Source organism: Oncorhynchus mykiss, chromosome 6 (assembly GCF_013265735.2).
Source record: "Oncorhynchus mykiss isolate Arlee chromosome 6, USDA_OmykA_1.1, whole genome shotgun sequence".
Lineage (NCBI taxonomy): Eukaryota > Metazoa > Chordata > Actinopteri > Salmoniformes > Salmonidae > Oncorhynchus > Oncorhynchus mykiss.
Window position 1 is genome coordinate 25,743,322 of NC_048570.1, and position 27,374 is coordinate 25,770,695.

A 27,374-nucleotide genomic window follows, 5' to 3' on the forward strand; every position below is an offset into this window, starting at 1 on the left:
TACTACCATACTAACTGTCTTTTAATTAAGCAATAAGGCACGTGAGGCAGCGCTGTATATGGCGTCGGGCCGAACAATGCCATTTACCTGTTACTGTATTCATGATACAGCACTGCCTCACGTGCCTTATTACTTTTACAAAACTGTTACAAACATATATAAATAACAATGAATGACATCTTTTCATTAAAGATGCACTATGCAGAAATCACTCCACCATTTCCTGGTTGCTAAAATTAGAACAGTTCGCCTAATTTCAGTTTATGTGACAAAAGAAGCAAGTAGAGCGTAGATAATCATTGTACCATCTAAACCGCCGTGAAATATCTTTCCCATATTGTATTTTCAGCTGTTTGAAGCTGGTGTTACAAAACCAAAACTTAAGAACGGGAAGCATAGAAATAGCTTACATAGAACATATCTACTGCTTCTTAGACTTGCTTTCAATGGGAATGACATATCTATAACTCACATTTCTATGTGAATTTGGTCAGGTCACCAAAAATGTAACATATTGCAGCTTTACATTTTATTTTGAGAAGTAAATTCATACCATTTCATTCTTCCACCAGAAGATATAGTCCGGACAAAAATCTGGTTGTTAGTTCTTTCGGTCATGTTGCTACAGATGCGACCCAGTCGTTAATTCTTTTTGCATAGTTGCTTTGCTCAAACCCATGCTCAAGCCCTACACCCCAACCCAAGCACTCAGTTCTGCCACCTCTGGTCTCTTGGACCTCCCACCCCTAGGGAAGTTCCAGCTCAGTCCAGTCCAAGCTCTTCTCTGTCCTGGAACCCCAAAAGTGGAACCAGCTTCCCCCTGAAGCTAGGACAGCAGAGTCCCAGACCATCGTCCGAAAGCACCTGAAACATGCCATCTTCCAAAAGCACCTGAAACCTTACCTCTCAAATAGTATTTTAAATAATAAATAATCGCCCTCTCGCTCTCATACATTCCTGATCCAACACTTTCATTTGACTACATTATGAAATGACTACACCCCCCCTTTAGACGCTCTGTCTTTGCTGACAGCTACTTTATTGAGGAAAAGTGTACTTACTATGCCTGTAATACGTGGTTGTCCCACCTAGCTATCTTAAGATGCATGCACTAACTGTAAGTCGCTCTGGATCAGAGCGTCTGATAAATGACAAAAATGTAATCATGTAAATGCAAAAGACCTGGTCGTCTGTTCTAAACAAAATGGTTGCTACGCAGGCTGGATAACGTTCTTGCCACTTGCTAGCTAGCTAGACAACTTCAGCTAACTCAGTCACCTCAAACTGAGCCTGCAATAACAGTACACTAGCTGCATTTTCATTTGTTTTGGCATTTACTTGGATATGTCCATGATAATGACATTGATGCGTGATTTTGCCTGGCCCAGAAAAAGTCGTCTCGTCTCGTCTGGGCACCGGTCACTCTATGTATTGTACAGAGATCGAAAATCAAAAGTGAAACATTGTTTCTGAGGATGGACAGGCAGACAGCGATGCTTATATTAACCCCGCTGTAACAAACTAAATGCTAGGCTTGAAGCAAGGTGAAATAACGTGTGAGTTGAGATAAATACAAGAGATGATTCAAACAGCAACATGATATTCTTATGGGGGTGCAGTGTTCATTTTCAGATGGTAGCAACTGTTAGCAAGCATAGTGTGCTTGTGATGGCCAATGCCAGAATGGCTTGGAACACAGCTTGTCCAATTAGCATCCATGATCCAAACAACCAGTTTTACAAGCATAAATATAGAAAACATCTGAAGGCCAATATAACTCATTAAATATTATTCATAACACACAATCAAACACACACATACAAAGACATGCCACAACAAAACACAGCACACAACAGTGAAAGCGGAAGTACATTTGCAGAGAGCATGAAGAAGATGACCACAGGAATTGTTTGTCAAAAGGAATCAGAGTGATTAATCACAAGCAGTCTTGGACATCTCAACCTGTTAGAGTTTCACAAGTTTCTTCATCCCACACTGACACATGTGCCATGGCATGACCTGGTCCTCCTCCACCTCCACCTCCACCTCCTACTCGTCCTACTCTCTGCCCTCCCCGCCCCTGTCACAGTCCCAGGCACACAGCTCCAGAGGAACACTCTGTGATGTTCCTCTCTTTCCCAGCAAGAATACAAACATTCAGGCCGAGGGCACAGCGAGCAGGGCACCGTGCCTTACTCAAGACAAATGTTCCCTTTCGTTTTGGTTTATATATCCCATCAATAATCTTAATAATTAGCAGATATATGCATATTTTTCCTCTCTCAACCATGTGTTCATGCCTGTGTATATCAAAGAAGCAAAGGAATAATTATTGTAAAAAAAATAGAAATGCAACCAAAAGAAGGGGAACTAAACGTGATTGCTACTAGGCAAAGTAAGTTTCCATTAGCAGTTGCCAAGGCGCCATTAAATGTTATGGGCACATGTTGGTCAGCACAGTGTGAGTATGACATCTTACACTGTGCAGGGCTCCATTCTGGACTGTGGAGCCAGCTTCAAAAGAACTAAACCATCAAGAAAAACAGAGTCTGTATGAGGCTACCATGGAGCCAAGCAGCATTCCTAACTTAGTTCCACTATTGTTTTCCTATAAGAGCTAAATTCATTTATGGCTTAAGTTAAATGTTGTACCAAGCAACCAACCTGAAGATTGGAAGTCTTGAAGGATGTCTGTCGCTCAAATAACAATCGTGTAATAATGTACAAGAAATAACTCAAACAAAGCCCCCATACACAGCAGCTCCATAATTAGCCGATGCAACCGAAATGGAGCCCTACTGCCCATAAGGGATGTTTCAGAGCCACTCAAACGCTTGTCAGAGCAGTTTATTACTTCCCTGAAATATCTGGAAAAGAGGAGCTATTGAGCAAAAAAAACTGTTTCAAGGACTTGGGGTGTAAATCATTTTTAATGTTGCTGATCCCTGTGTTAGTGGCGCTTCCAGAGACCACTCGCTGTTTCTCGCACCCCACAGTTCCCTCATTACGCATTGTCTGGGAGAGAAAGCTACTTTTTCACTTCAGCTTCTCAAATATTGCAAACTATAAGCGGTTTCTAAAGTTATAACTGCAGAGAATGACTCTGCCACGAGTCTGTCGCTCTCGCTCTCTCTGTTTTTTTTGTTGTTGGTTAGAAAACCCATAAAAACAGAGCTAAAGTTGTGACATAATAAGGCTCTTGCTGTACATTACAGCTTTGACTCTGCTTATATTTCTACTGTGGATTCATTCTCAAATTCATCCTTGATATTAATCGATAGATATGGCATGGTCAATTGAGCATTTACCAAATAATATGTACATTAACATGATGACCATCTACATAAACTGCCAATGCAACAGAAGGTGTGTGGATCTGTCCAGGCAAAGATGGCCACCCCTCCTCCATCTCTTCCCCCAGGGTCATAGTGGGATGTTGTTGTGTAGATTGGCCTCTCTCTCTCTCTCTCTCTCTCTCTCTCTCTCTCTCTCTCTCTCTCTCTCTCTCTCTCTCTCTCTCTCTCTCTCTCTCTCTCTCTCTCTCTCTCTCTCTCTCTCTCTCTCTCTCTCTCTCTCTCTCTCTCTCTCTCTCTCTCTCTCTCTCTCTCTCTCTCTCTCTCTCTCTCTCTCTCTCTCTCTCATCTTCCTGCCATCTCTCTGTGGGACATCACTCCCTGACAGGCCCCAAAGCCACACGCTTCCCCTGGACCCAGAAGTGCTGCATGTCTGCATGCGTGTATTCTTTGAGGGGGTGTATCTGTGGTGTGTGGTGTGTGTGTGAGTTTATTAGTGCCAGGATATGAGAGGGAGGGAGGGAGGGAGGGAGGGAGGGAGGGAGGGAGGGAGGGAGGGAGGGAGGGAGGGAGGGAGGGAGGGAGGGAGGGAGGGAGACATCTCTGGGTCAGCTGTGTGTACAGTATCTAAAGAATACCCATCAAACCCTATGCAACATCACTCCACTACTAAGTACTGTGACATGAGAATAACTGCACCTGACAATGCACTTTATAGTCATGATCCCCGATGTAAATATAAAACCACACCTATTAATGATATCAGCAAGTACTGTAGTTATTGATGTAATTACAAGAGCTCAATACTGCATGGTATGTCGATGGGCTGTCACATACACGTGATTTACAAGAGGAAACCTTTGAAACACACATAATTTATAGTCTTTACTATGCACATTTGGGAAGCAGTCAAGAAAGACTGACGCAGTTGGCATGAGCTCACAGACTTAGCTCTGCAGTCGCCTCAATGATGTTGTGCTCTTTTATTTTACTACCGATAATGAACAACAAGAAAAAATGCAAAACTCTTAGCTCCAACTACATCACAGCCCTGATAGCTATACTAAAACATGTTATCCAATGGAGGGCATTTAGAACAGGAAAGAGAGGGGGAAAGAGCTGTTTTACTTTTCTTTCCTCTGCATTCCCATCTCAGAGTTATGGTGAACTTAAAACCTATAATAAAATAAGGAAGAGCAGCGGGTGTAGATGATCTCTCTCTCTGAGAAATAGTTGTGGAGAAAAAGAAAAACATGTGCTGCATAGTGTGGCACCAAACCTGTATTTCATACATGACTTTGGAGAATGTTAATAAGGAGTAGAAACATACTTCAGCTAATGCACTTTATTCAAGGCCAACAGTATTATTATGTTTTAAACTTCAGTCTCTGAAAGAGAAGGATATGGAGATGTACAACTTACAAAGAATGGATAAAATTGAATTAGTTAGAATATTTGATTACATACAAAATATGAGTGGAGGTAGACTGTAAAATGGCATGTGACAGTATAGGGATCTATGTAGTATCCATTGCATTAGATCTGACGTGTCAGAGGGCATGCTCTGACCTTACAAGCCATCCAGCTGGTGCCATGGTAACTGGGACCCAGTTGAAAGCTAAAAGACGCCTTCATGCGTAGATGGACCTATTATTCTGATTATGGTCGCAAATCCTACATGTGTCTCTGATCATGTGAGTTAAAGATGTTTAGGGTATATATGTGAAAGAGAGAGACATAGAGAGACATAGAGATACACTGTAACTCTGTAAGAGTAGAAGCGTTGATATTTATGAAGATTATTCCATTTTCTCCAAAAGCCTATTGAGCCTGTTCAGCTATTTACACTAATGTTACAATGCTCATGTACAGAAACTTACTGCACACACACACACACACACACACACACACACGCACGCACGCACGCACGCACGCACGCACGCACGCACGCACACACACACACACACACACACACACACACACACACACACACGCACACGCACACGCACACGCACACGCACACGCACACGCACACACACACACACACACACACACACACACACACACCTATTAACACCCCTGGACTGGAGGAAACATTTATGCAAACATTCCCTCGACTGACATTTTGCATGCACTATTCATTTGTCAATTGATGAATGTGTATATCCACTCAGAATAAGAGGTCACAAGTGAGCAGCAACTGTATGCAAATACAGGCTCTGGGTCAGTGCATTCCCCCTGAAGCTTAGAACGTATCCGCAAAAACGGACTGAAATGAAATACAGAGTGAAATAGTAAACCATCTGTCAAAGCCTTACCGGTCTGTTTGAAAACACAACACCAGAGCACTTAAGGGTTTTAAACAGCCTCTTTTCACTGGCATGGCCATGAATATGCCTATTCTGAGGGCAATCCTTTCATTTTCATGTGAGAGATCTGAGTCACTCGCAGTCCTGTCTTCCGGAGGGGTGTGTGTGTTGTGCAACTGCAGGCCGACCATGCAAAGGGGTGAGAGGAGGGAGAACGAGGAGCTGACAGACAGGGCCTGATACTACATCTCCACCGCAGGCGAATCCCCAGCTAACCCCTGTGCTGACAGCCAGGATGTAGCACTCATCCACAGGCCACAGCCCAGGGCTCAGGGCCCAGAAAGGGAGAGCAGAGAGAGGGCCAGCCTGCCTATGATGGAGGAGGTGGTGGTTTGGGTGGCACGCACCGCTTACTGCCTCCAGAGCCACGCAACCGGGAGGAGAAGCCACAGACTGTGTCGCCTGCCAACACCGTGTCCAATGCCTGGCTGCGGGACAGATCCACTACAAACACAGACATTATGCCCACCCTCACTCACTCACTCACTGAATGTATTATACCACACAAAAGCAGATACAGAGCATTCGGAAAGTGTTCAGACCCTTTGACTTTATCCACATTTTGTTACATTACAGTCTTATTCTAAAACTGATTAAATAAAAAAATATTCCTCATCAATCTACACACAGAACCCCATAACGACAAAGCAAAAACAGGTTTTTAGACATTTTTGCAAATGTATAAAAAATGTAAAACAGTAGGATTCAGACCCTTTGCTATGAGACTGAACAGAGCAAAGTACAGAGAGATCCTTGTTGAAAACCTGCTTCAGAGCACTCAGGACCTCAGACTGTGGCGAAGGTTCACTTTCCAACAGGACAACGACCCTAAGCACACAGCCAATACAATGCAGGAGTGGCTTCGAGGACAAGTCTTTGAATGTCCATGAGTGGCCCAGCCAGAGCCCGGACTTGAACCCAATTGAACATCTCTAGAGAGATCTGAAAATACCTGACGCTCTCCATCCGACCTGACAGAGCTTGAGTGGATCTGCAGAGAATAATAGGAGAAACTCCCCAAATACAGGTGTGCCATGCATGTAGCTGTAATCGCTGCCAAATGTGCCTTAAAGTTCTGAGTAAAGGGTCTGAATACTTCTGTAAATGTGATATTTCAGTTTTGTTCCGTTTCTGCTTTGTCCAGTGATGGAAAAAGTACCCAATTGTCATACTTGAGTAAAAGTAAAGATAGAAAATAGAAAATAGAAAATGACTCAAGTAAAAGTGAAAGTCACCCAGTAAAATACTTCTTCAGTAAAAGTCTAAAAGTATTTGGTTTTAAATATACTTAAGTATCAAAAGTATAAGCATAAATAATTTCAAATTCCTTATGTAAAGCAAAGCAGACAGCATCATTTTCTTGTTCTTAACATTTACAAACAATGCATTTGTGTTTAGTGAGTCCGCCAGATCACAGGCAGTAGAGATGAGCACGTTCTCTTGATAAGTGCGTGAATTGGACTATTTTCCTGTCCTGCTAAACATAGTTTTGGGTGTGAGGGAAAATGTGTGAAGTAAAAAGTATATTATTTCATTTAGGAATATAGTGAAGTAAAAATAAAAGTTTAAAAATATAAATAGTAAGGTAAAGTACAGATACCACAAAAAAACTACTTAAGTAGTGTTTTCAAGTATTTTTTACTTATGTACTTTATACCACTGTCTTTGTCATTATGGAGTCATGTGTGTAGACTGATGAGGGGAAAAAACGATTGAAATAATCTTAGAATAAGGCTGTATCGTATCAAAATGTGGAAAAAGTCAAGTGGTGTGAATACTTTCCGAATGCACTGTATGAACATAATATACACACATGCATACTTACAATATTGTCCCCCCTCCATCTGCTTAAGAGGCTTTGAACGTGAAAGAATGAAATGAAGTGTCAAAACTTGTAGAATCAAGTAAATATTGGTTATTAGGTCGAAAACGTGTGCCGGCACCAGAATTATTAAAAATATTTCATCCCTAAAATAAATATATATTTGAACAGCAATTGTGAAATACAACACTTTTCAAACAAATACTGTTGGGTCTACAGTAACTGCTGTTTATTTACTGTAGATACACAACCCATCGGTCTGTTGTGTTTGAGTCTGCCAATAACAAGTCTTATACTGCCAGTCTGTGTAAAGCAGAGGACTCTCCAGTCCCACTGCACACTGCTGTGGTGTAGAGTAGACTGAGCAGAGGACTATCCAGTCCCACTGCACACTGCTGTGGTGTAGAGTAGACTGAGCAGAGGGAGAGAGGCAACTCGTGACCCCAGTTCCACACCGAGAGAGAGGCCCTGGTCAGAGCAGGCGCTGTCTCTCCAGCTGGGATCACAACGCTAGACTGAGGGTTGGGTTTCAGAGCTGGACCCCAGCCTAGGGGGTGTAGAGGTGGGATGCCTGTCCCCTGTGTCGGCAGGGGCAGAGCCCAGCGGCAGTCCTGCAGGACTGACATCAGACAGACGCCCACCCCAGGGGGCTGGGCCCGCTCACCCGCCCGCTCTCAGGAGGAGGTAGCGACAAGCACAGGGGTCGGAGACAGTTTGGGCTTCCATAGAGCTGTCATAGGGCTGTCATGGGGCTGCCATAGGGCTGTCATAGGGCTGTCATAGGGCTGCCACAGGGCTGCCAAAGGGCTGTCATAGGGCTTCCATAAGGCTGTCATAGGGCTGCCATAGACCACAAGTTTGCCTTTTAAACTGCTGACTTTGCATTTGCATCCCACCACAATGTACAGTTGTAGTCGGAAGTTTACATACACTTAGGTTGGAGTCATTAAAACAAGTTTTTCAACCACAAATTTCAGGTTAACAAACAATAGTTTTGGCAAATCGGTTAGGACATCTACTGTGTGCATGACACAAGTCATTTTTCCAACAATTGTTTACAGACAGATTATTTCACTTATGATTCACTATATCGCAATTCCAGTGGGTCAGAAGTTAACATACACTAAGTTGACTGTGCCTTTAAACAGCTTGGAAAATTCCAGAAAATTATGTTATGGCTTTTGAAGCTTCTGATATGCAAATTGACATCATTTGAGTCAATTGGTGGTGCACCTGTGGATGTATTTCAAGGCCTACCTTCAAACTCATGGGAAAATCAAAAGAAATCAACCATGACCTCAGAATTGTTTTTTTTTTGTAGATCTCCACAAGTCTGGTTCATCCTTGGGAGCAATTTCCAAACGCCTGAAGGTACAATAGTATGCAAGTATAAACACCATGGGACCACGCAACCATCATACCGTTCGGGAGGAGACGCATTCTGCCTTCTATAGATGAACGTACTTTGGTGTGTAAAGTGCAAATCAATCCCAGAACAACAGTAAAGGACCTTGTGAAGATGCTGGAGAAAACAGGTACAAAGTATCTATATCCACAGTAAAACAAGTCCTATATCAACATAACCTGAAAGGCCTCTCAGCAAGGAAGAAGCCACTGCTCCAAAACCGCTACAAAAAAGCAAGACTACGGTTTGCAACTGCACATGGGGACAAAGATCGTACTTTTTGGAGAAATGTCCTCTGGTCTGATGAAACAAAAATAGAATTGTGTGGCCTTAATCACCATCATTATGGTTGGAGGAAAAAGGGGGAGGCTTGCAAGCCGAAGAACAACCGTGAAGCACGGGGGTGGCAGCATCATGCTGTGGGGGTGCTTTGCTGCAGGAGGGACTGGTGCACTTCACAAAATAGATGGCATCATGAGGAAGGAAAATTATGTGGATATATTGAGGCAACATCTCAAGACATCAGTCAGGAAGTTAAAGCTTGGTTGCAAATGGTGCTTCCAAATGGACAATGACCCCAAGCATACTTCCAAAGTTGTGGCAAGATGGTTTAAGGACAATAAAGTCAAGGTATTGGAGTGGCTATCACAAAGCCCTGACCTCAATCCCATAGAAAATGTTTGGGCAGAACTGAAAAAGCTTGCGTGAGCAAGGAGGCCTATACACCTGACTCAGTTACACCAGCTCTGTCAGGAGGAATGGGCCAAAATTCACTCAACTTATTGTGGGAAGGTTGTGGAAGGCTACCCGAAACGTTTGACCCAAGTTAAACAATTTAAAGGCAATGCTACCAAATACTAATTGAGTGTATGTAAACTTCTGACCCACTGGGAATGTGATGAAAGAAATAAAAGCTGAAATAAATAATTGTCTCTACTATTATTCTGACATTTCACATTCTTAAAATAAAGTGGTGATCCTAATTGACCTAATACAAGTTTTTTTTACTAGGATTAAGTGTCAGGAATTGTGAAAAACTGAGTTTAAATGTATTTGGCTAAGGTGTATGTAAACTTCCGACTTCAACTGTGCATGTATTTCCATCGATGGGGTTTTCCACCTCACCGACTCAAAATAACAATCTCATTAAGGCACTGGCATTAAACAAATGTAAACAGCTACAGGTCCAAAGAGAGACAAATCAAAAGAGATTGTGGGGGTACAGTAAAACTATTTGAAAAGTATTATCCATGATGAGATATGGCAATAACTGAGCAAACGAAACAACATATGGTAAGTACATCAAATCATCCAGAGGTCAATAAATAAGATTCACACTATTCTCAACATAGACTATACTGTAGAATCCATATAGTGACAGTTCTCATACAAAAACAAAGTATATCAAATCAAATTGTACTTGTCACATGCTTTGTAAACAACAGATGGAGACTAACAGTACTTACAGGCCCTTCCCAACAATGCAGAGAGAGAAAAAGAGAAACAATAAATAATTAAAGGAGGAAGTGATGTGTTTTTCCTATTCAATGTCTTTCACAATTTCAACAGAATTGAGACACATGAATCTTCATGAACACTTCATAACAAAATATATCAATGTTCTATCTCATTCTGTAAATCTTCCATATTTCATCCCTTTATCCAGCCCTCTCCAAGGTGCAGGGTCAATTTGCAGTGCTCACGAGCGCTGGAATGTCCCAGGAAGATGTATTGTAGGTGTTTTCGGGGAAATATTAAGATCCAGCCAGCAGAGAGAGAAGGTGAGGTGCGGGGGAAGGGAGGGGGTCAGAGACGATCAGTATCATAGTCTCTCTGATGATGAAATGCCTCTTATATCCCAGTTCTCTCTCTCTCCTTATCTTTTGCTCCTCTCTCTCTCTCTCTCTCTCTCTCTCTCTCTCTCTCTCTCTCTCAAGCATGGCGTCTGTGTCCTACAGGGTGGGCAGGGCAGGCAGCCACTCAGTTCACTATTAAACACTTTCCACTGTCATCACCACAGTACTACAGAGCCTCAACATCTGTCTTACACTGGTCATCAGCACTCAGCACCCCACAACCACCCCTCCTCTCCCTCTCCTCCAGCTCCCTCATTTATATCATCCAAATATTTCCCCTCAGTGCTTTTTGAAGCTTCCATGGGTCACGGGACCCTGAGCACAAATCATTTTAGCTGGTTGTGTGTGGGGGGTACACATGGAAACCTAATCTGCAATGTTTTCATTCCAGGGTTATTTTTCTTGCCAAGACAGCGATGGTCAATCAGTGGTGATCCCAAACAAAGAGGAGGTTTAGGAAGCCCTCGCTGGTCTGAGTGTCATCGTTGCAGTTTACTTAAACCTTTCTCCCCTCCTGCTCCAGGGGAATAGGCCTAAGCATATTTAGAGTCCCTGATAGCCTGCTGTGCCTGGCTTCAGGATTTAGCCCCAGATCCAGGGCCCTGGCTCTCCTTGATAGATGGAGAACACAATACATTTCCTGGTTTCCAATAAAACGGAGCTGTTCGTTTTTACACTGTGACACATCACTTGCCGTTCTTGTTGTTACTGAATTATGGCCCATTGAGCAGGGGAGCCAAAAAGTACAACATATTTCTGAGTGACCTGTTACTGTTACTTCAGTTGCCCCAGCACCACATATCTGACCTGTAAACACTAATAGATTGTAGAAGAACCAACATCAACCAACACTTTTATTTGCAGTAACTGTAACTGTATGAGGTGATAATTGTCTAAACATTCATAGTGAATACACCTTGGAGGCTACTCTACAGGCAGCATTCGTATTGAACACCTCTGTACACCATTGGCTTGAGAGACACAGGCTGCTGATGGACAGGTCAGTGAGCCAGGGAGATGAGCCAGAGCAGTGCCAGTGACCCGCCCACCTGCAGCCTACATCTGATACAGTATGAGTCAAGACAGGAGAGAGGCTGGGGAGGAATCTGCAGGCCTGGTTAAAGTAATCAGATTGTTTCAGTGCATGTGATCAGCAGTCTAACAGACTTCCAAACAGTTGAATGAGTAAATAAAGTGCCCCAGGGGACTCCTGCTGGAGACGGATTACTGTAAGGGTACACACAAAGGAGTTTAAGCCCCACAGTACTCAGGGGACTGCAGACAAAAGCCTATGTTGGGGTTCTACCAGGGAACTGCCCAGGTTTATTAATCTCATCCTGGGCTGCACCTCCAGCAATTGCAAGTCATGCACTCATTCACATACACACAAACACACACCTGTGCTCAAGTGTACACACACACACACTTGCATGCAATGTATGTGCACCCCCCTACACACACACACCATTTTTCGTAAATAACTGAACTATGGATGTGAGTTGAATGTTTGTGGGGGTGTGACTCATAAGATCAGTCTCCTGCTCACTTGGCTGTGGAAGAAGGCTTAGGGGGAAGTTGGAGCTGAGGCATTATTGAGCCCCATCCTATTCTGCATCCATTCTTCCTCCTCTTTGGACCTGACACAAGTAAAGGGATTAGGAGCCCCTGTTTCCGTCAGGCCCTCTACCCAGGACAAAGCACTCCACAGCTTAGTGTCACTGTCTATGATAAAAGTGCAGATCTCTGTCAGTCAGCTTGGGCAGACAGTGTTTGGAAGCTAATCTCATTAAGAGATGAAGAAAAAGAGTGGCAGAGAGAGAATTTGTTTTGAAGTAATGACATTTGCTCAAGTGTCAGAGTACATACAAAATCAGCCAAAAGTTTGGACACACCTACTCATTCAAGGGTTTTTGGAATCATGTAGTAACCCAAAAAGTGTTAAACAAATCAAAATATATTTTATATTTTAGATTCTTCAAAGTAGCCACCCTTTGCCTTGATGACAGCTTTGCATTCTCTCAACCAGCTTCAGGAGGTAGTCACCTTGAATGGTTTTCCAAAAGTCTTAAAGGAGTTCCTACATATGCTGAGCATTTGTTGCCTGCTTTTCCTTCACTCTGCGGTCCAACTCATCCCAAACCCTATCAATTGGGTTGAGGTTGGGTGATTGTGGAGGCCAGGTCATCTGTTGCAGCACTCCATCACTCTCCTTCTTGGTCAAATAGCCCTTACACAGCCTGGAGGTGTGTTTTGGGTCATTGTCCTGTTGAAAAGCAAATGATAGTCCCACTAAGCGCAAATCAGATGGGATGGCGTATCACTTCAGAATGCTATGGTAGCCATGCTGGTTTTAAGTGTGCCTTGAATTCTAAATAAATCACAGAGTCACCAGCAAAGCACCCACACACCATCACACCTCCTCCTCCATGCTTCACGGTTTGAACCACACATGCAGAGATCATCCGTTCACCTACTCTGCGTCTCACAGAGACACGGCGGTTAGAACCAAAAATCTCAAATTTGGACTCATCAGCTCAAAGGACAGATTTCCACCGGTCTAATGTCAATTGCTTGTGTTTCTTGGCCCAAGCAAGTCTCTTCTTCTTATTGGTGTCCTTTAGTAGTGGTGTCTTTGCAGCAATTCGACCATGAAAGCCTAATTCACGCAGTCTCCTCTGAACAGTTGATGTTGAGATGTGTCTGTTACTTGAGTGCGCAGCTGAAAATTCTATGCTGGAAACACTAGGTTTGTTATTTTTGATTAAAACAAAACCGCTATTCATTAAATATGAATAATGTGTGGATTCCGCGACGCGGTTAGCTTTTAACATCTAGGACCGCTATTTCTTGTCCCGGATTCCCGCTTAACAGACAGGTTGAAGCTTGCTTGAGAGAGACGCAAAGCTGCTAGCCATCAAGCTAACGAAGTTGGTACCATATGAGCTTTACAACGGATCCCTCTTTATTTGAAGAAATAAATGAACTGTTCCAGTGCCATAGGAGCTGTATCCACTACGCTTTGTTTCGGGACAAACCAGATCACTCCAATGATCTGGTTCCATTGCAGCAATTGTTTGCGTGCCGAGGATTATAGGCTTGAGGTGGCTTCCTTGATCATGCAGGTCACTAGTCTACGTAGGAAACTGGGGAAAACACAAAGTGGAATGTTTACATTTTCCAAGCAGGTGGCTAGACGGCGTTTGCACTAGTTGGATGCATCTCTGCCTTGTTGTTTGTCGTTATCCTAATGGCCGGTGTTGCCCGGAGCTCCCCAATCTGATATCGGAGTCGACGGAGAACAGCAAGAGGAGCAAGGCAATCAATGATGGTCGTATGTCACGAGCTGTGAACACCGAAGACACGGCCTCCCGCAAAGCAGTCTACACTCCCAATGAGAGGCCCGGAGCAGATACAAACAATGAACAGTTTCGCCGTCCTTAAAGCCTGATCTTCCTTCACATGTGTTGCTGGGGGTGCCTGTGTCCGTGGCCACAGTGCCTACTACTAAGATTTCGAAGTCAACATCGGCAAAATTCCATCCCTGCCCTGGATCGAGCGGGGCTTCTCCATCTGTTGGAGGCCTGCACCAGGTGCCGGGCTCAAGTTATCTTGCCTCTCGCCCGTCCATAAAGGGTTCTCCGAATCATGTGAAGTGTGGGAGTGGGCGGATTTCCTTGTCCTTCTTGCCAGCAGTGATTTGGGCAGCTCCATGGTAAGAAATGTGACCGTTCCTGGTGCAAAAACAATGTCCTATCAATGAGCTTGTGTAAATGACGTTACTAAGCTACACTCGAATGTACTACGATTCTATCGCTGATCTTTAAAGGAAGCCTGTCCAACAATCCAGGTAGAATCAGGAATTCCCCAGGGCAGCTGTCAAGGCCCCTTATTTTTTTATATCTTCATTAATGACATGCCACTGGCTTTAAGTAAAACCAGTGGCATTATCAACAAGGCAGGTCTAACAGGCCCTAGTTTTGTCGCACCTGGACTACTGTTCGGTCGTGTGGTCAGGTGCCACAAAAAGGGACTCAGGAAAATTGCAATTGGCTCAGAACAGGGCAGCACAGCTGGTCCTTGGATGTACACAGAGAGCTAATATTAATAATATGCGTGTCAATCTCTCCTGGCTCAAATTGGAGGAGAGATTGACTTCATCACTACTTGTATTTATGAGAGGTGCTGACATTTTGAATGAACCAGTGCATACCCCAAAAGACATGCCACAAGAGGTCTCTTCACAGTCCCCAAGTCCAGAACAGAATATGGGAGATGCACAGTACTACATAGAGCCATGACTACATGGAACTCTATTCCACATCAAGTAACTCATGCAAGCAGTAAAATTTGATTTAAAAAACAGATAAAACATGCCTTATGAAACAGAGGGGACTGTGAAGCACAAACACAAACATAGGCACAGGCACATGCATACACACACGATAACATACACACTGTACACACGCACATGGATTTTGTACTGTAGATATGTAGTAGTGTTGGAGTAGGGGCCTGTGTTGTGAAATCTGTGAATGTGCTGTAATGTTTTTAAACTGCCTTAATTTTGCTGGACCCCAGGAAGAGTAGCTGCTGCCAATGGGGGTCCATGATAAATACAAATACTTGAACTCTATGAAGCATTTATTTGGACTACAATTTCTGATGTTGGTACCTTTGGGTCTTCCTTTCCTGTGGCGGTCCTCATGAGAGCCAGTTTCATCATAGCGCTTGATGGTTTTTGTGACTGTTCTTCAAGAGACTTTCAAAGTTCTTTATATCTTAAAGTTATGATGGATTGTCATTTCTCTTTGCTTATTTGAGCTGTTCTTGCCATACTATGGACTTGGTCTTTTACCAAATATAGCTATCTTCTGTATACCACCCCTAACTTGTCACAACACAACTGATTGGCTCAAATGCATTAAGTCGAAAAGAAATATCACAAATTAACTTTTAACAAGGCACACATGTTAATTGAAATGCATTACAGGACTACCTCATGAAGCTGGTTAAGAGAATGAAAAGAGTGTGCAAAGCCATCGTCAACGGAAAGGGTGGCTACTTTGAAGAATATAAAATATTTTTAGATTTTTTAAAAACTTTTTGGGTTAATACCTGATTTCATATGTGTTATTTCATCATTTTGATGTCTTCACTATTATTTATACAATGTAGAAAATGGTAAAAAGAAAGAAAAACCCTGGAATGAGTCGGGGTGTCCACACTTTTGACTGGTATTGTAAATATGCCAAAGAAGTCACAAAATGCACCAAAATTCTGACATTCCTACTGAGCATGACATATTTAATTAATCAGTGAGTGTAAGTAACACAGTAATGATTTATAAGTTATCAGTGAATGTACTGCCCCAACAAAATATGATTACAGACTGCACAGGGGCAGAAGAAATGGAAACAGGGAGATAGAGAGAAAGAGAGAGATCCACTGATTGAGGCTAGGCCTAATGCTACAGTGCATTCGGAAAGTATTCAGACCCCTTCACTTTTTCCACATTTTGTTACGTTTCAGTCTTATTCTAAAATGGATTAAATTGTTTTTTCCCCCTTATCAATCTACACACAATACCAAATAATGACAAAGCAAGAACAGTTTTATAGAAATTTGTGCACATTTTTTAATCACATTGACATAAGTATTCTGACTCTTTACTCAGTACTTTGTTGAAGCACCTTTGGCAGTGATTACAGCCTCGAGAATTCTTGGGTAAGACACTACAAGCTTGGCACACCTGTATTTGGGGAGGTTCTCCCATTCTTCTCTGCATATCCTCTCAAGATCTGTCAGGTTGGGTGGGGAGTGTCGCTGCACAGATATTTTCAGGTCTCTCCAGAGATGTCCAGGCTCTGGCTGGGCCATTGAAGCCACTCCTCCATTGTCTTGGCTGTGTGCTTAGGGTCGTTGTCCTGTTGGAAGATGAACCTTTGCCCCAGTCTGAGGTCCTAAGCGCTCTGGAGCAGTTTTTCATCAATGATTTCTTTGTACTTTGCTCCTTTCATCTTTCCCTCGATCCTGACTAGTCTCCCAGTCCTTGCTGCTGAAAAACATCCCCACAGCATGATGCTGCCACCACCATGCTTCACCGTAGGGATGATGCCAGGTTTCCTCCAGAAGTGACGTTTGGCATTTAGGCCAAAGGGTTCAATCTTGGTTTCAGCAGACCAGAGAATCTTTTTTCTCATGGTCTGAGAGTCCCTTAGGTGAGTTTTAGCTCCAAGCTGGCTGTCATGTGCCTTTTACTGAGGAGTGGCTTCTGTCTTCCACTCTACCATAAAGGCCTGATTGGTGGAGTGCTGTAGAGATGATTGTCCTTCTGGAAGATTCTCCTATCTCCACAGAGTAACTCTGGAGCTCTGTCAGGTTCATCGGGTTCTTGGTCACCTCCCTGACCAAGGCCCTTCTCCCCTGACTGCTCAGTTGGGCCTGGTGGCCAGCTCTAGGAAGAGTCTTGGTGGTTCCAAACTTATTCCTTTTAAGAATGAGTCCACTGTGTTCTTGGGGACCTTCAATGTTGTAAAACATTTTGGAACCCTTCCCCAGATCTGTGCCTCGACACAATTCTGTCTCAGATCTCTACGGACAATTCCTTTGAACTTATGCCTTGGTTTTTGCTCTGACATGCACTGTCAACTGTTGGACCTTATATAGACAGGTGTGTGCCTTTCCAAATCATGTCCAATCAATTGAATATACCACAGGTGGACTCCAATCAAGTTGTAGAAACATCTCAAGGATGATTAATGGAAACAGGGTGCACCTGAGCTCAATTTCGAGTCTCATGCCATTGGATCTGAATACTTATGTCAATAAAGTATTTCTGTTTATTTTTATTTTTAATACATTTACAAACATTTCAAAAAATCTATTTTCACTGTGTCATTATTGGGTATTGTGTGCAGAATGATGATGAAAACATGCATTTAATCCATTTTAGAATAAGGCTGTAACGTAACAACATGTAGAAAAAGTCAAAGGGTCTGAATACCTTCCGAATGCACTGTATGCCCAGAACCCCATGTGGTTGTAGAATGTGTGACGTTAGTGTGAGAGTGAGCTACAAGCATACAGCACTCGGACTGCAGCACTTGCCACCCTGATGCCACCCATTTCTTGTGTATCTGTGAAAAGCCTACGTGTTGGAAAAACATTCCAGAGCTGGATCACATTTACAGAGTGCAGGGGGCCAGTCCTGAAATCCTGAGCCAGAAGAGGCCTTGGCTCAATTCCACATGCACGTTCGACTGGGGTGCTTGTAGAACAGACAAGGAAAGAGACGATGCTATTTTGCAGGTACATACACTAAAACGTCATTGTAAAAAAAATTGCATTCCAATTATTTATCTATTTTTCACAATAAAATCAATGAAAAACTGCAATCCTACTATATTTTCCCAAATTGACACCTCTACTAATGTGCCATTAACTCTCTCCCTTTTTCATTGAATCTTCTCTGTTTTTCTCAGTTTTGAAATGATCAACTGGATATTTAGCTTTCTTCATATTCATTCTAGCGGTTATTTTTAGATTGCATTTTTGCAGCATATTGCGGTAAACATTTGTGGTGTGTTTTGAATAGTTGTCATCCTCTGCAAATACATTTGATCCCCTGAAGAGTTGAAGCTGCTGATGAAAATCACCATGTACTAGTTTGTTTACCATAGCTGAGGAATATTAATATCTGACTGACCTGTCCCGCTGGCTCCTTCACTGGATCCCTAACAGACAACTTTAGGAGATGAGGTTATTGTGGCTACTAACAAATTGCATGCTTGAGCTGCTTTGCTTCCTTTGCTATCATTCTAATGTGAACCCACCAGACAGCTCCCAGTACAGGTCTGACTCCCCTCCTCTCTTCCTCAGGCCAACAGCTCCCCCACACCAAGCCACAGAGGCGTAGCCCCCCATCCCTACCCATCAGCCTGGCCTCTTAAGTGTTGATGGGCATTAACATGGTTGAGCCTCTGTGGCTTGCCAAAGTATTCTGCTAGCTCTTTGTTTTTCAACTGTTATCATGCACACGTGCAAGCATGCATGCACACACAAAGCCACACACAAAGACACACACACACCCGCAGACACACACACACCACACACACACACACACACACACACACACACATACACACACACACACCCACAGACACACACACACACACCCACAGACTCCACGCAAACACACACGCACACATTGTGATTAAGCAAGACGTTGTTGCAGTCATATTAAACACACCATTTTGTAAAGTATTAGTTTACGAATGACTACGCCTATATTATGTTGGGTATTATGACCTGTTCAATAAAATATTCATCATTTCATCTACAAGCGTATAATTAGAAACTCAATTAACCATTGGGAAATGCACCTAGTGAATACCAAGTGCCCACGGCATTACACATTAATACCCCTAAATAACAGGTCACAATGTGTAGGGGGAAATGGATGGCACATTATGAAATGACAGATGAGTGCATCATTTTATGTTGCTAGGATAGGCCAGGCAATGCTGACACAGAACCCAATACTTCCTTACAGAGGAATACAGCTAACCCAGTCAGTGCACTAAGAATCCAGGCAAGCTGAAGCAATATTATCCAGCTTACGCCAGCTAATATTAGATGTGTCTTTCTGCAGGGGCCCTCTACTTCAACACCAGCACTAGCCGTAGCTACTCCTTCACCCCCATTTCACTCTTTCTTTTGGAAAAATTTGAGAATAAAGAACACTACGTCTTGCGAAATACATCTCACTGTTTCTGACCTGCCTAGTCTTTTATCCTATCATCTAAACACCATGCCATAGCTACAGTATGTATGTGTAAGAGTAGCTTTGAGGCAGGAGAAAGCCTTGTCCATTTTGCGTGCATCCCCTTTCACACGAGAACAAAGGCCACGTGGGAGTGTCGTACACTACAGTGAGTGGAACACAGTAAGTTAGTGCAGCTTATGTAGAAACCTAGCCGTCAGCATGTAGCCTATCCACCACCCCGCATCCCAAACACAGCTAATTAAAAAACACAATTTCACAGGAGGACACCCCAATCCAGCATAAAAAGCACCTATCAGCACACCAGGGGATCGTCCAACACTGAGAATTACAAGGGAAGGAGTGAAGGTAAGGGGGCTCTGGTGTTATGAGTTCAGTGGTCTGTTAAAATAATGTGGCTAGTGAATTGAACAATACTGCTGCTTCAACATACTGTATATTCATATAGAGGATCAAGTGGTTAGCAATATAGATAAAAATGCATTCTAATTTTAATATTTCACTAGATCTTTTGCCACCCATCTGCACTTGTCTGAGCATCACAGTGTAATAGTTGACAACAATATATCTTCAGAAATAATACACTTTATTATTCTCATAAACTGACAAAACAGCCAGATCATTAGAATGCTCAACATTCCTCAATAGTAGTCTACTGTCCAACACATGTGGAGTGACACCCTTATTACACAGGTCTTTTCAGACCAGACGCCCCTCTCAGGGAGATGTGTGTCCTCTAATGATGTCTAATTGAACTCCCAACACCAGGTCAGAAGCAGCTATCAGGGGGATGGTCTATTTTCACTACACTTCTCACACATCATCTCACTCCCCGACCGACAGACAGACAAATGACCACCTCATAGTTTCTACTACAGCTCCCACCCAGCAGACAACCAAACCAACCATAACTATTTACTTTGGTTAATAGTGGCTTTACATTGTAACCTATACTAGTCTAAACTATTACACATCATAGTCACGGGAAGTAGGGATGCTGAGGGTTCTGCAGCACCCTCTGAAAAATCTGAATATTTGTATTTGTAGTGCACAGGGCCTTTACTAGTCCTATATTAGCAGACCGATAACGCGGGGAAAAATGCTCAATCCCGTTGTTAATATCAACAGGTCTTCTGAACATTTATAGAATGAAATTGCACACTAATTCTAAAATAACATTATTCAGCATAACAGGTTTTGTAAAAATACATTGGAGGGAGAATTTACTGGGACACAAAATCATCAAATCTCCTCTGTCTGAACATACATACATAAATTGTGCAATAGGTGTGAAAATAAATGTTTGCCAATCCATTGATTTACGGTAGCCAGATATGATTATGGGGCATGAATCAATTTCTGTAGAAATGTAATTAGGCACCTCTCCTGTTGTATAGCAAGGAGTCTGCCTTGCAGGTCACGGCAGTTTGTGGGCTGATATATGCACCTTAAATTGGTGTCATAAAAATCATAATGGTGCCAATTACATCTCTAAGTATCCCATCAATACAAATGAAATAAACAAATACAGGTAGTGTTGTGTACACATGGGACCCCCCTGCTAGTTGTTGACCTGAGACTGATGGAAGGTGAAGAAAGGGAGGCTGGATGATGTAATGATGGATAATAGTGTGGGCGTACATGACAGGAATCAGCAGGTTGCTGTTTAGAGGCTCTGGATATCCTCGAAGCTCACACCGTTACAACAAGTTCACGGCCAAAACAACACCCCAAATGTGTCTAGAAATTACTGCCTGTTCAGACCTCATACACAATTTTACGCACGCACGCACACACGCGCACACACGCACACACACACACACACACACACACACAGTCTTGTACAACTAACCTTGTGGGGACACACAATTCTGTCCCATTCAAAATTCTATTTACCTAACCCCTAACCCTAAACCTAACCTTAACCCTAACCCTGAACCTAACCCTAGCTCCTAACCCTAACCCCCTGGAACCCCTAACCCCGTGGAACCCCTAACCCCCTGGAAATAGCATTTGACCTTGTGAGGACCAATCAAATGCCCCCCCCCCTTCGCACCGTTTGTCTATGTCACTGTTTCCTGACTGCATCTCCCAGGCAATGGCATCCTGGAGCTGCTGCTATGACATCCACATTGTTACCACTAACTGCATATGGTCATGTCGGACAGAGCAGGATGAATGGCTGACAAAAACAGTGATGCAGGGCAATATATGTAGCTCATTGTTTGTTGCAGGGAGCTAGAATGTCCCAGGGATTGAAGTAGCAATGTTAAAAAACCCTGACACATAAAGCTTAAAATGTAGTGACAAGCATGAAGAGCACTAATACAATGAGTGGGGACATAGGGTCACATGTTGCACACAGTCAGCGAGGCAGAATAAACGTATGCCTCCCATCGAGACAACAGCAAACACCCCCAGCCAGTGAGTTTCACTATTATCAAGGCGCACTGATTGGATGCGCGCAAAGGTAACTTTGCCAATAGAATTCCGGGACTCTGTCCTTTCCAAGCATGCATGTCGGCTAATCGCCAGCAAAATACCATAACTGAAATGGCCCATGTTCTTACTGTTGGTTATAGATAAATAACTAAACAAATATATTGTGTAATAATTGTGTGTAATAATTTCATAATACATTTCCATTCAATTCTTATTAGTCTACCAATTAAACATTTCTGAAGTAAAAGTTATAAAGACCAAATAATAATAATAACAATAATAATAAGTTCAAGAAATTATAGTTTAAGTTCTCAGAGTGTAAAACCATTTGACGACCACGAAGGCCACAAATCTTTAGCATGTCATTGTTGCTTTGCGCGTGGAGTTTTTTTAATGGTCGAATGCTGACATATTATTATTCTAATGTAAGAAAGGAACAAAACTAAAGCCAATATTTTCATATAGGCCCACCATATTCGAAAAGGCTTATAGCTCCCTCTAGTTCTATTTTGTTCGTGTGTGTGTAATTATTACCATGATATAGGATTAATAACGAAATAATATCAAGAAACTATTCCAAAAGGTGGGTCGATATGTTTTGGTTGTTGTTTTATCTTGAAACGAACAAAAGGTCTAGCTACATTTAAATCTAAAATTGTTCAATTGTGCCTTCCACGTACCATACACAGCGGTTAGGATAAATATTCCACTAAATGCTGCAGTGGCCATCATCGGTCTCCAATCCAAGAGATCCTTGCCTCAAGAGATCCTTGTCATAACAATTCAGAAAATATCAACAAAATTGCAGATAATTAAGTGCCAGTAAAAGCAATCGTTTTGTGACTGATTATAGTTTTGACTAAGTCGTCGATACTGGATGGGCTATAAGAACACATCTCCGTTAGAAACGTATTACGGTTAACACCAAAGTGAATTATCACATGCCATACAAATAGAAAGAAACGATTGAAAAGCAAAATGTTCTCAATTATAGGTATATAATATAATAAATGTAGGCCATATTTTCTAAAGAGCGTCTGGCAACTTGACAAGTAGCCGGAGCGCGTATCTGTGTGAGAGTGACAATGCTGGAAAAAAATGTACACATCAGCTTATAGTGTAGGCCTACTGATAGATCATGGGATGAATAAAGTTAAATTGAAATTGATTATTTGGCTGAAATTATACAATTGTTGGACACATTCTAAACATAATTACATTCATGCGTCCCAAGTGAACAGGAGAGGCCTACTTGGTGTTATTTCATTGTGCGTAAAACAACCAGAGAATAGTCTATATGTAAATATTATTTTTCTTACTGTTGGTAGTCATGTTTGCAGTACAGTTTCCTATCTCGGAAATAACAACTGGTAGTTAGAGGTTGTTGACACACAGCGCACTGCAGACACTCCTCATGCCACGAGGAATCGTTGACTCTCATCAGAAACCTGTCAGATATTGGACGCTGGCATCCTTCACATACAGATTGGTGATGGCATTCCGTCCCTAAAATGGATGTAAAATAAGTTAAAAGGGCAAAAATATTTTAACAATAGTATGCATACTAACTATACTTTATGGACTGTTTGTGTCTTTTTTTATAGTTACCGGCTTATGACATGTTTATAATCTATATAACCTTATATTTATTAGCTAAACAATGTAAATGTTCAGTTTAGCTAATAAATATAAGGTCATAGATGATAAACATGTCATAAACAGGTAACTATAAAAATACACAAACAGTCCATATCACACTACAAGACCCGGTTTTAGGCCCTACCTAATCTTATAATTGGAATTATCTAAATATTCTAAACCAAAGATATGAATGTGTTTTAATTGGCTATCTATACCACAACCACAAAATCTGAAAAGAGAAGGTATCCGCCTGCGGTGAAAATAAAGTATTTGTTAAATGTGATATGCCTAAAAAAAACAGCAATCAATTGCAGTAACGGTAATCCAATTATTTGAAATAGTGATAATTTCACAAAATAATGAAATAGGCTAGTTTTGTCAGTGTAATAGGGAGATTCTAAATACAATTATATAATTGTGCTATTATTTCTGCTAAACAGTCCGGCCTACAGTAAATACACTACATTCATTATTAAAATGATAACTAAAGCAAATGGTGTAAAATGTCAAATGTTAAGGAGGCCTATGGCTCGTGGGGGGATTGTCTGCACGTATAGCTTGCAGGACACACACTTATAGCAATGTAAGTATATTCTAGAACTTTCTCGTATTGTGTGTGATGTCTGTACTCCGGGCTCTTTTAGATGCAGATGAACCTATGCGGACTTACCAAGCACGACTCCAAGGGTAGCTTGACGATGGGGATGATCTTCAGTCTTTATACCGTCTAACATCCTTGGGTACTTGGATTGGTTTCTCTTCAAGAAACAGCGTTCCAGTGACTCCGGACCTGTTGCAATATCCATAACAATGTACTGTCAGACTTTTCTTCGCTTCAAATACTAGCTAAATGCCACAATATTTGCTGAGGCTACTTGCACACACATACACAAACAATGCGTTTTCCCAGATCGCTAACTTAAAAAAATAATAATAAAAAAAAAAGTCGTCCCAATGTTAAGACAGACGTCACTGTTTGTAGAACTATCCTAAGCAGAATCGTCGTATGTCACAGAATCGGATGAGAAGCGACAATAAACCTGACAAACACTATTTGGAGCAGTCACCTGTTAATTTGGACTGAATATGTATACTGTAGGCTATCTTCTTGTTTGCACCCGCGCGTGACCAGAAGAGAATTCTATGGAGGATGAAGCTTATCCGCTCGAGACGTATGTTTCTACCAAGAAAAACTACTAAAACAACAACAATTGTAACTCCAGAAAATATGAGTGAAATGTTCCAATGGTAACTCTTAAAATGCTATGCCCCTTGGACGGATCCCTGCCGCTTGAAAAGTCTGCATTACGAGATTGAAGCGAATGGATCCTCCTCCCACCCCTCTGGGGCAGCGTCACTTTTTTAGACTATTTACTGACATTGAGATGCTATTGGTGCTCACATTTGGTGCGCTCTAAAAGTTGAACTATGTTTCGCCTATCACTTTGAACAAAGCTATAGACACAACATGGTGAGAGAAACAAAAATGCAGTCAGTGTACAACAACTCAAATACTGTACATTGTAATCTAAAGGTATATCAAGAAGTTTAACTTGCTATGGCCATTTGCAATTTATCTTAATTTAGTTCAAAGTGAACCATTGCTAAGATAATACTTCTTTATTACAATTGATATTATAATAATTATAATAATACATAAATTATTGTAATTATTAGAGTAGTAGTATAAGTATCCTAGTAGGCCTATAGTTGGTGTTTGTATTGTTTTTTGTTGTTGTTGTTGATGTTTCTTCTTTTTCTTCTTTTTTCTTCTTCTTGTCTTCATATAGGTTAGTAAAAGCTTTGAAATTAAGTATTGGACCATTACGCTTTCGACGTTCACATGCTTTGTGGTATTGTGTCCACTGTGCACTACAAAGACTCGAACCTAGTGACTCCTGTACAGCCGATGCACCTGGCGATGGGTGGCGATAACTGAACACTGTGCAGCCTTGATGCCGACGGTGAGAGTGGCTTCCACTGAAACATACTTGAAAGTAGCCCGTCTAGAAAGTAGCCTATACTGACTTTTTCTTCCTCTAATCATGTTGCTAGAGCTTATGCACGTACAATCTATTTTAAAAACAGGATGGAACCCTTTTTATCTCATTCAATAACTTAGGGCTATCGTTTGCATAATTTAGGTCTATGTTAAATTGTTAGTAATATTGTTGCCTAATACATCATGGAATGCGACCTGTTTGGCTGTGCACCTATTTGCATAAGCCTAGTTATTGTGCGCAGTTGGACATGCTTCTCTTTTTGGTTGTGTGCATCCCGAGGAATCAAAACTATTATTATTGTGGTGTAATTTTAGGAACAAATTTGGGTTTTAAAAAATTGCATTTTATTCACATAAACAAACAAACATTTATCATAAACAAACAAGTGTAGTAATACTAATTATTCATACTGACACAATGCTGTTCTGTGCTGGACACAGGCCTTCATTATAATTCAGCAGAGGGCTATAATTCCTTTAATCTTTTTTTATCAATCGCACGTGTCCTCGGTTGTGATTGAGATGCACAGGACTTGGAACCAGATTTATTCATGACAGCATGGCTCAGAAAAGCAAGCCTTGGAATCGAAAATAGTATCCCCCACAAAAGAAAAGAAGCACTCCTCAATTATTTCCAATTTTAACCAATGATACACATGTAAAAAAGGAACCAGGTAAAACCATGTTTTATTCGATGCAACTAGTTGCCATTATGTAGGCCTATAGACTATGACATAATGTGTCTTAAAGGCCATGAAAAAGATTTTAGCTTTCCAATACGGGCTTCATGTTTTAAGTTGTCTGCAAAGGTGGGGAATGTGAGTCGACCGTAGCTAAAATCACAGGGTGCTATAGATAATTCGTCATGCCTCCCCTTTCGCAGTACTCCAGGGATTCAGTACCTCAGAGGCATAAGGACACTTCAAGCAGTCACTCTGAGATTACAAGGCTACCTCTTTTACCTCAGCCCTCTCTATATCTCTACACCAACTAAAGGCCTAGAAAGTCTTGAATTGGCTAATAGACGCACACCTTCATGGGTTTGACCATTCCGTCGCCCATGCATGGCTTTAGGTCTGGAGATTCCTCAGCTCAGCGGTTTAATGTGATTATAATCTCAATGTGATCAAGCACAACATCGGGCAGGAGGTGGGTTGGAAGAGACGTCCTCTGCTTAAGTTAATTACTTGGATCAGATATTATTTATCGCCGCGCGTCTAAATCCAAAGGATATCCTAAATGTCCAAGTAGTCAAATAAATACTAGATCAAACTCAAACCGACTTGTCAGCAATAGAAAAGAGACTGGCAACATTTTCATCGTTGTTTAAATAGCTTAAAGGACCTAAATCAGGCGGTAATAGTTTATTGCATTTAGCCCATATTTTATTTCCAATAATATTGCTTCATGTTGTTGCAGGGCTGATCCAACCAAAGCCAAAGTTGGGATATGTATACATATAGGCTAATAAATAAGAAATATGGTATAGATGCCAATGATGTGTTGGCCGATGCAAATTATTTGAGCTAAAATCCGATAGAATTTTACACAATAATTAGCAACCACATCAAATACAAAATAACCAAAACAACAATCAGAAATAACACAATACTACTATTACTACTAATAATAATACGTTTACAATCGTAGTAAAGGAATTAAACATAACCAGGCAGCCTATATTACACATATATAAATATAACTAGGTATATTACACATAGGCCTATGGAAAATAAAATGCACAACATAATCCTATGAAAAA

The 27,374-nt window shown here is 41.7% G+C and overlaps 1 protein-coding gene across 3 annotated transcripts in view; it reads right to left on the minus strand.

The window, feature by feature from the left end:
* The window catches only part of lmx1bb (LIM homeobox transcription factor 1, beta b), a 64,623-nt gene extending 39,148 nt beyond the window's left edge, over positions 1 to 25,475 (minus strand). The window contains exons 1-3 of one of the 3 annotated variants that reach the window (XM_021605860.2): positions 24,678 to 25,470; positions 24,281 to 24,400; positions 23,289 to 23,475 (exon numbers count right to left, since the gene is read on the minus strand). In XM_021605860.2, the coding sequence (XP_021461535.2) occupies positions 23,289 to 23,475; positions 24,281 to 24,344 (251 nt within the window). In that variant the 5' untranslated portion in view covers positions 24,345 to 24,400; positions 24,678 to 25,470. Of the gene's footprint in view, positions 1 to 23,288; positions 23,476 to 24,280 lie in introns of all 3 variants that reach the window. The other 2 variants (XM_021605859.2, XM_036979725.1) reach the window with 2 other exon arrangements.
* Between the last annotated feature and the right edge of the window lie 1,899 nt (positions 25,476 to 27,374).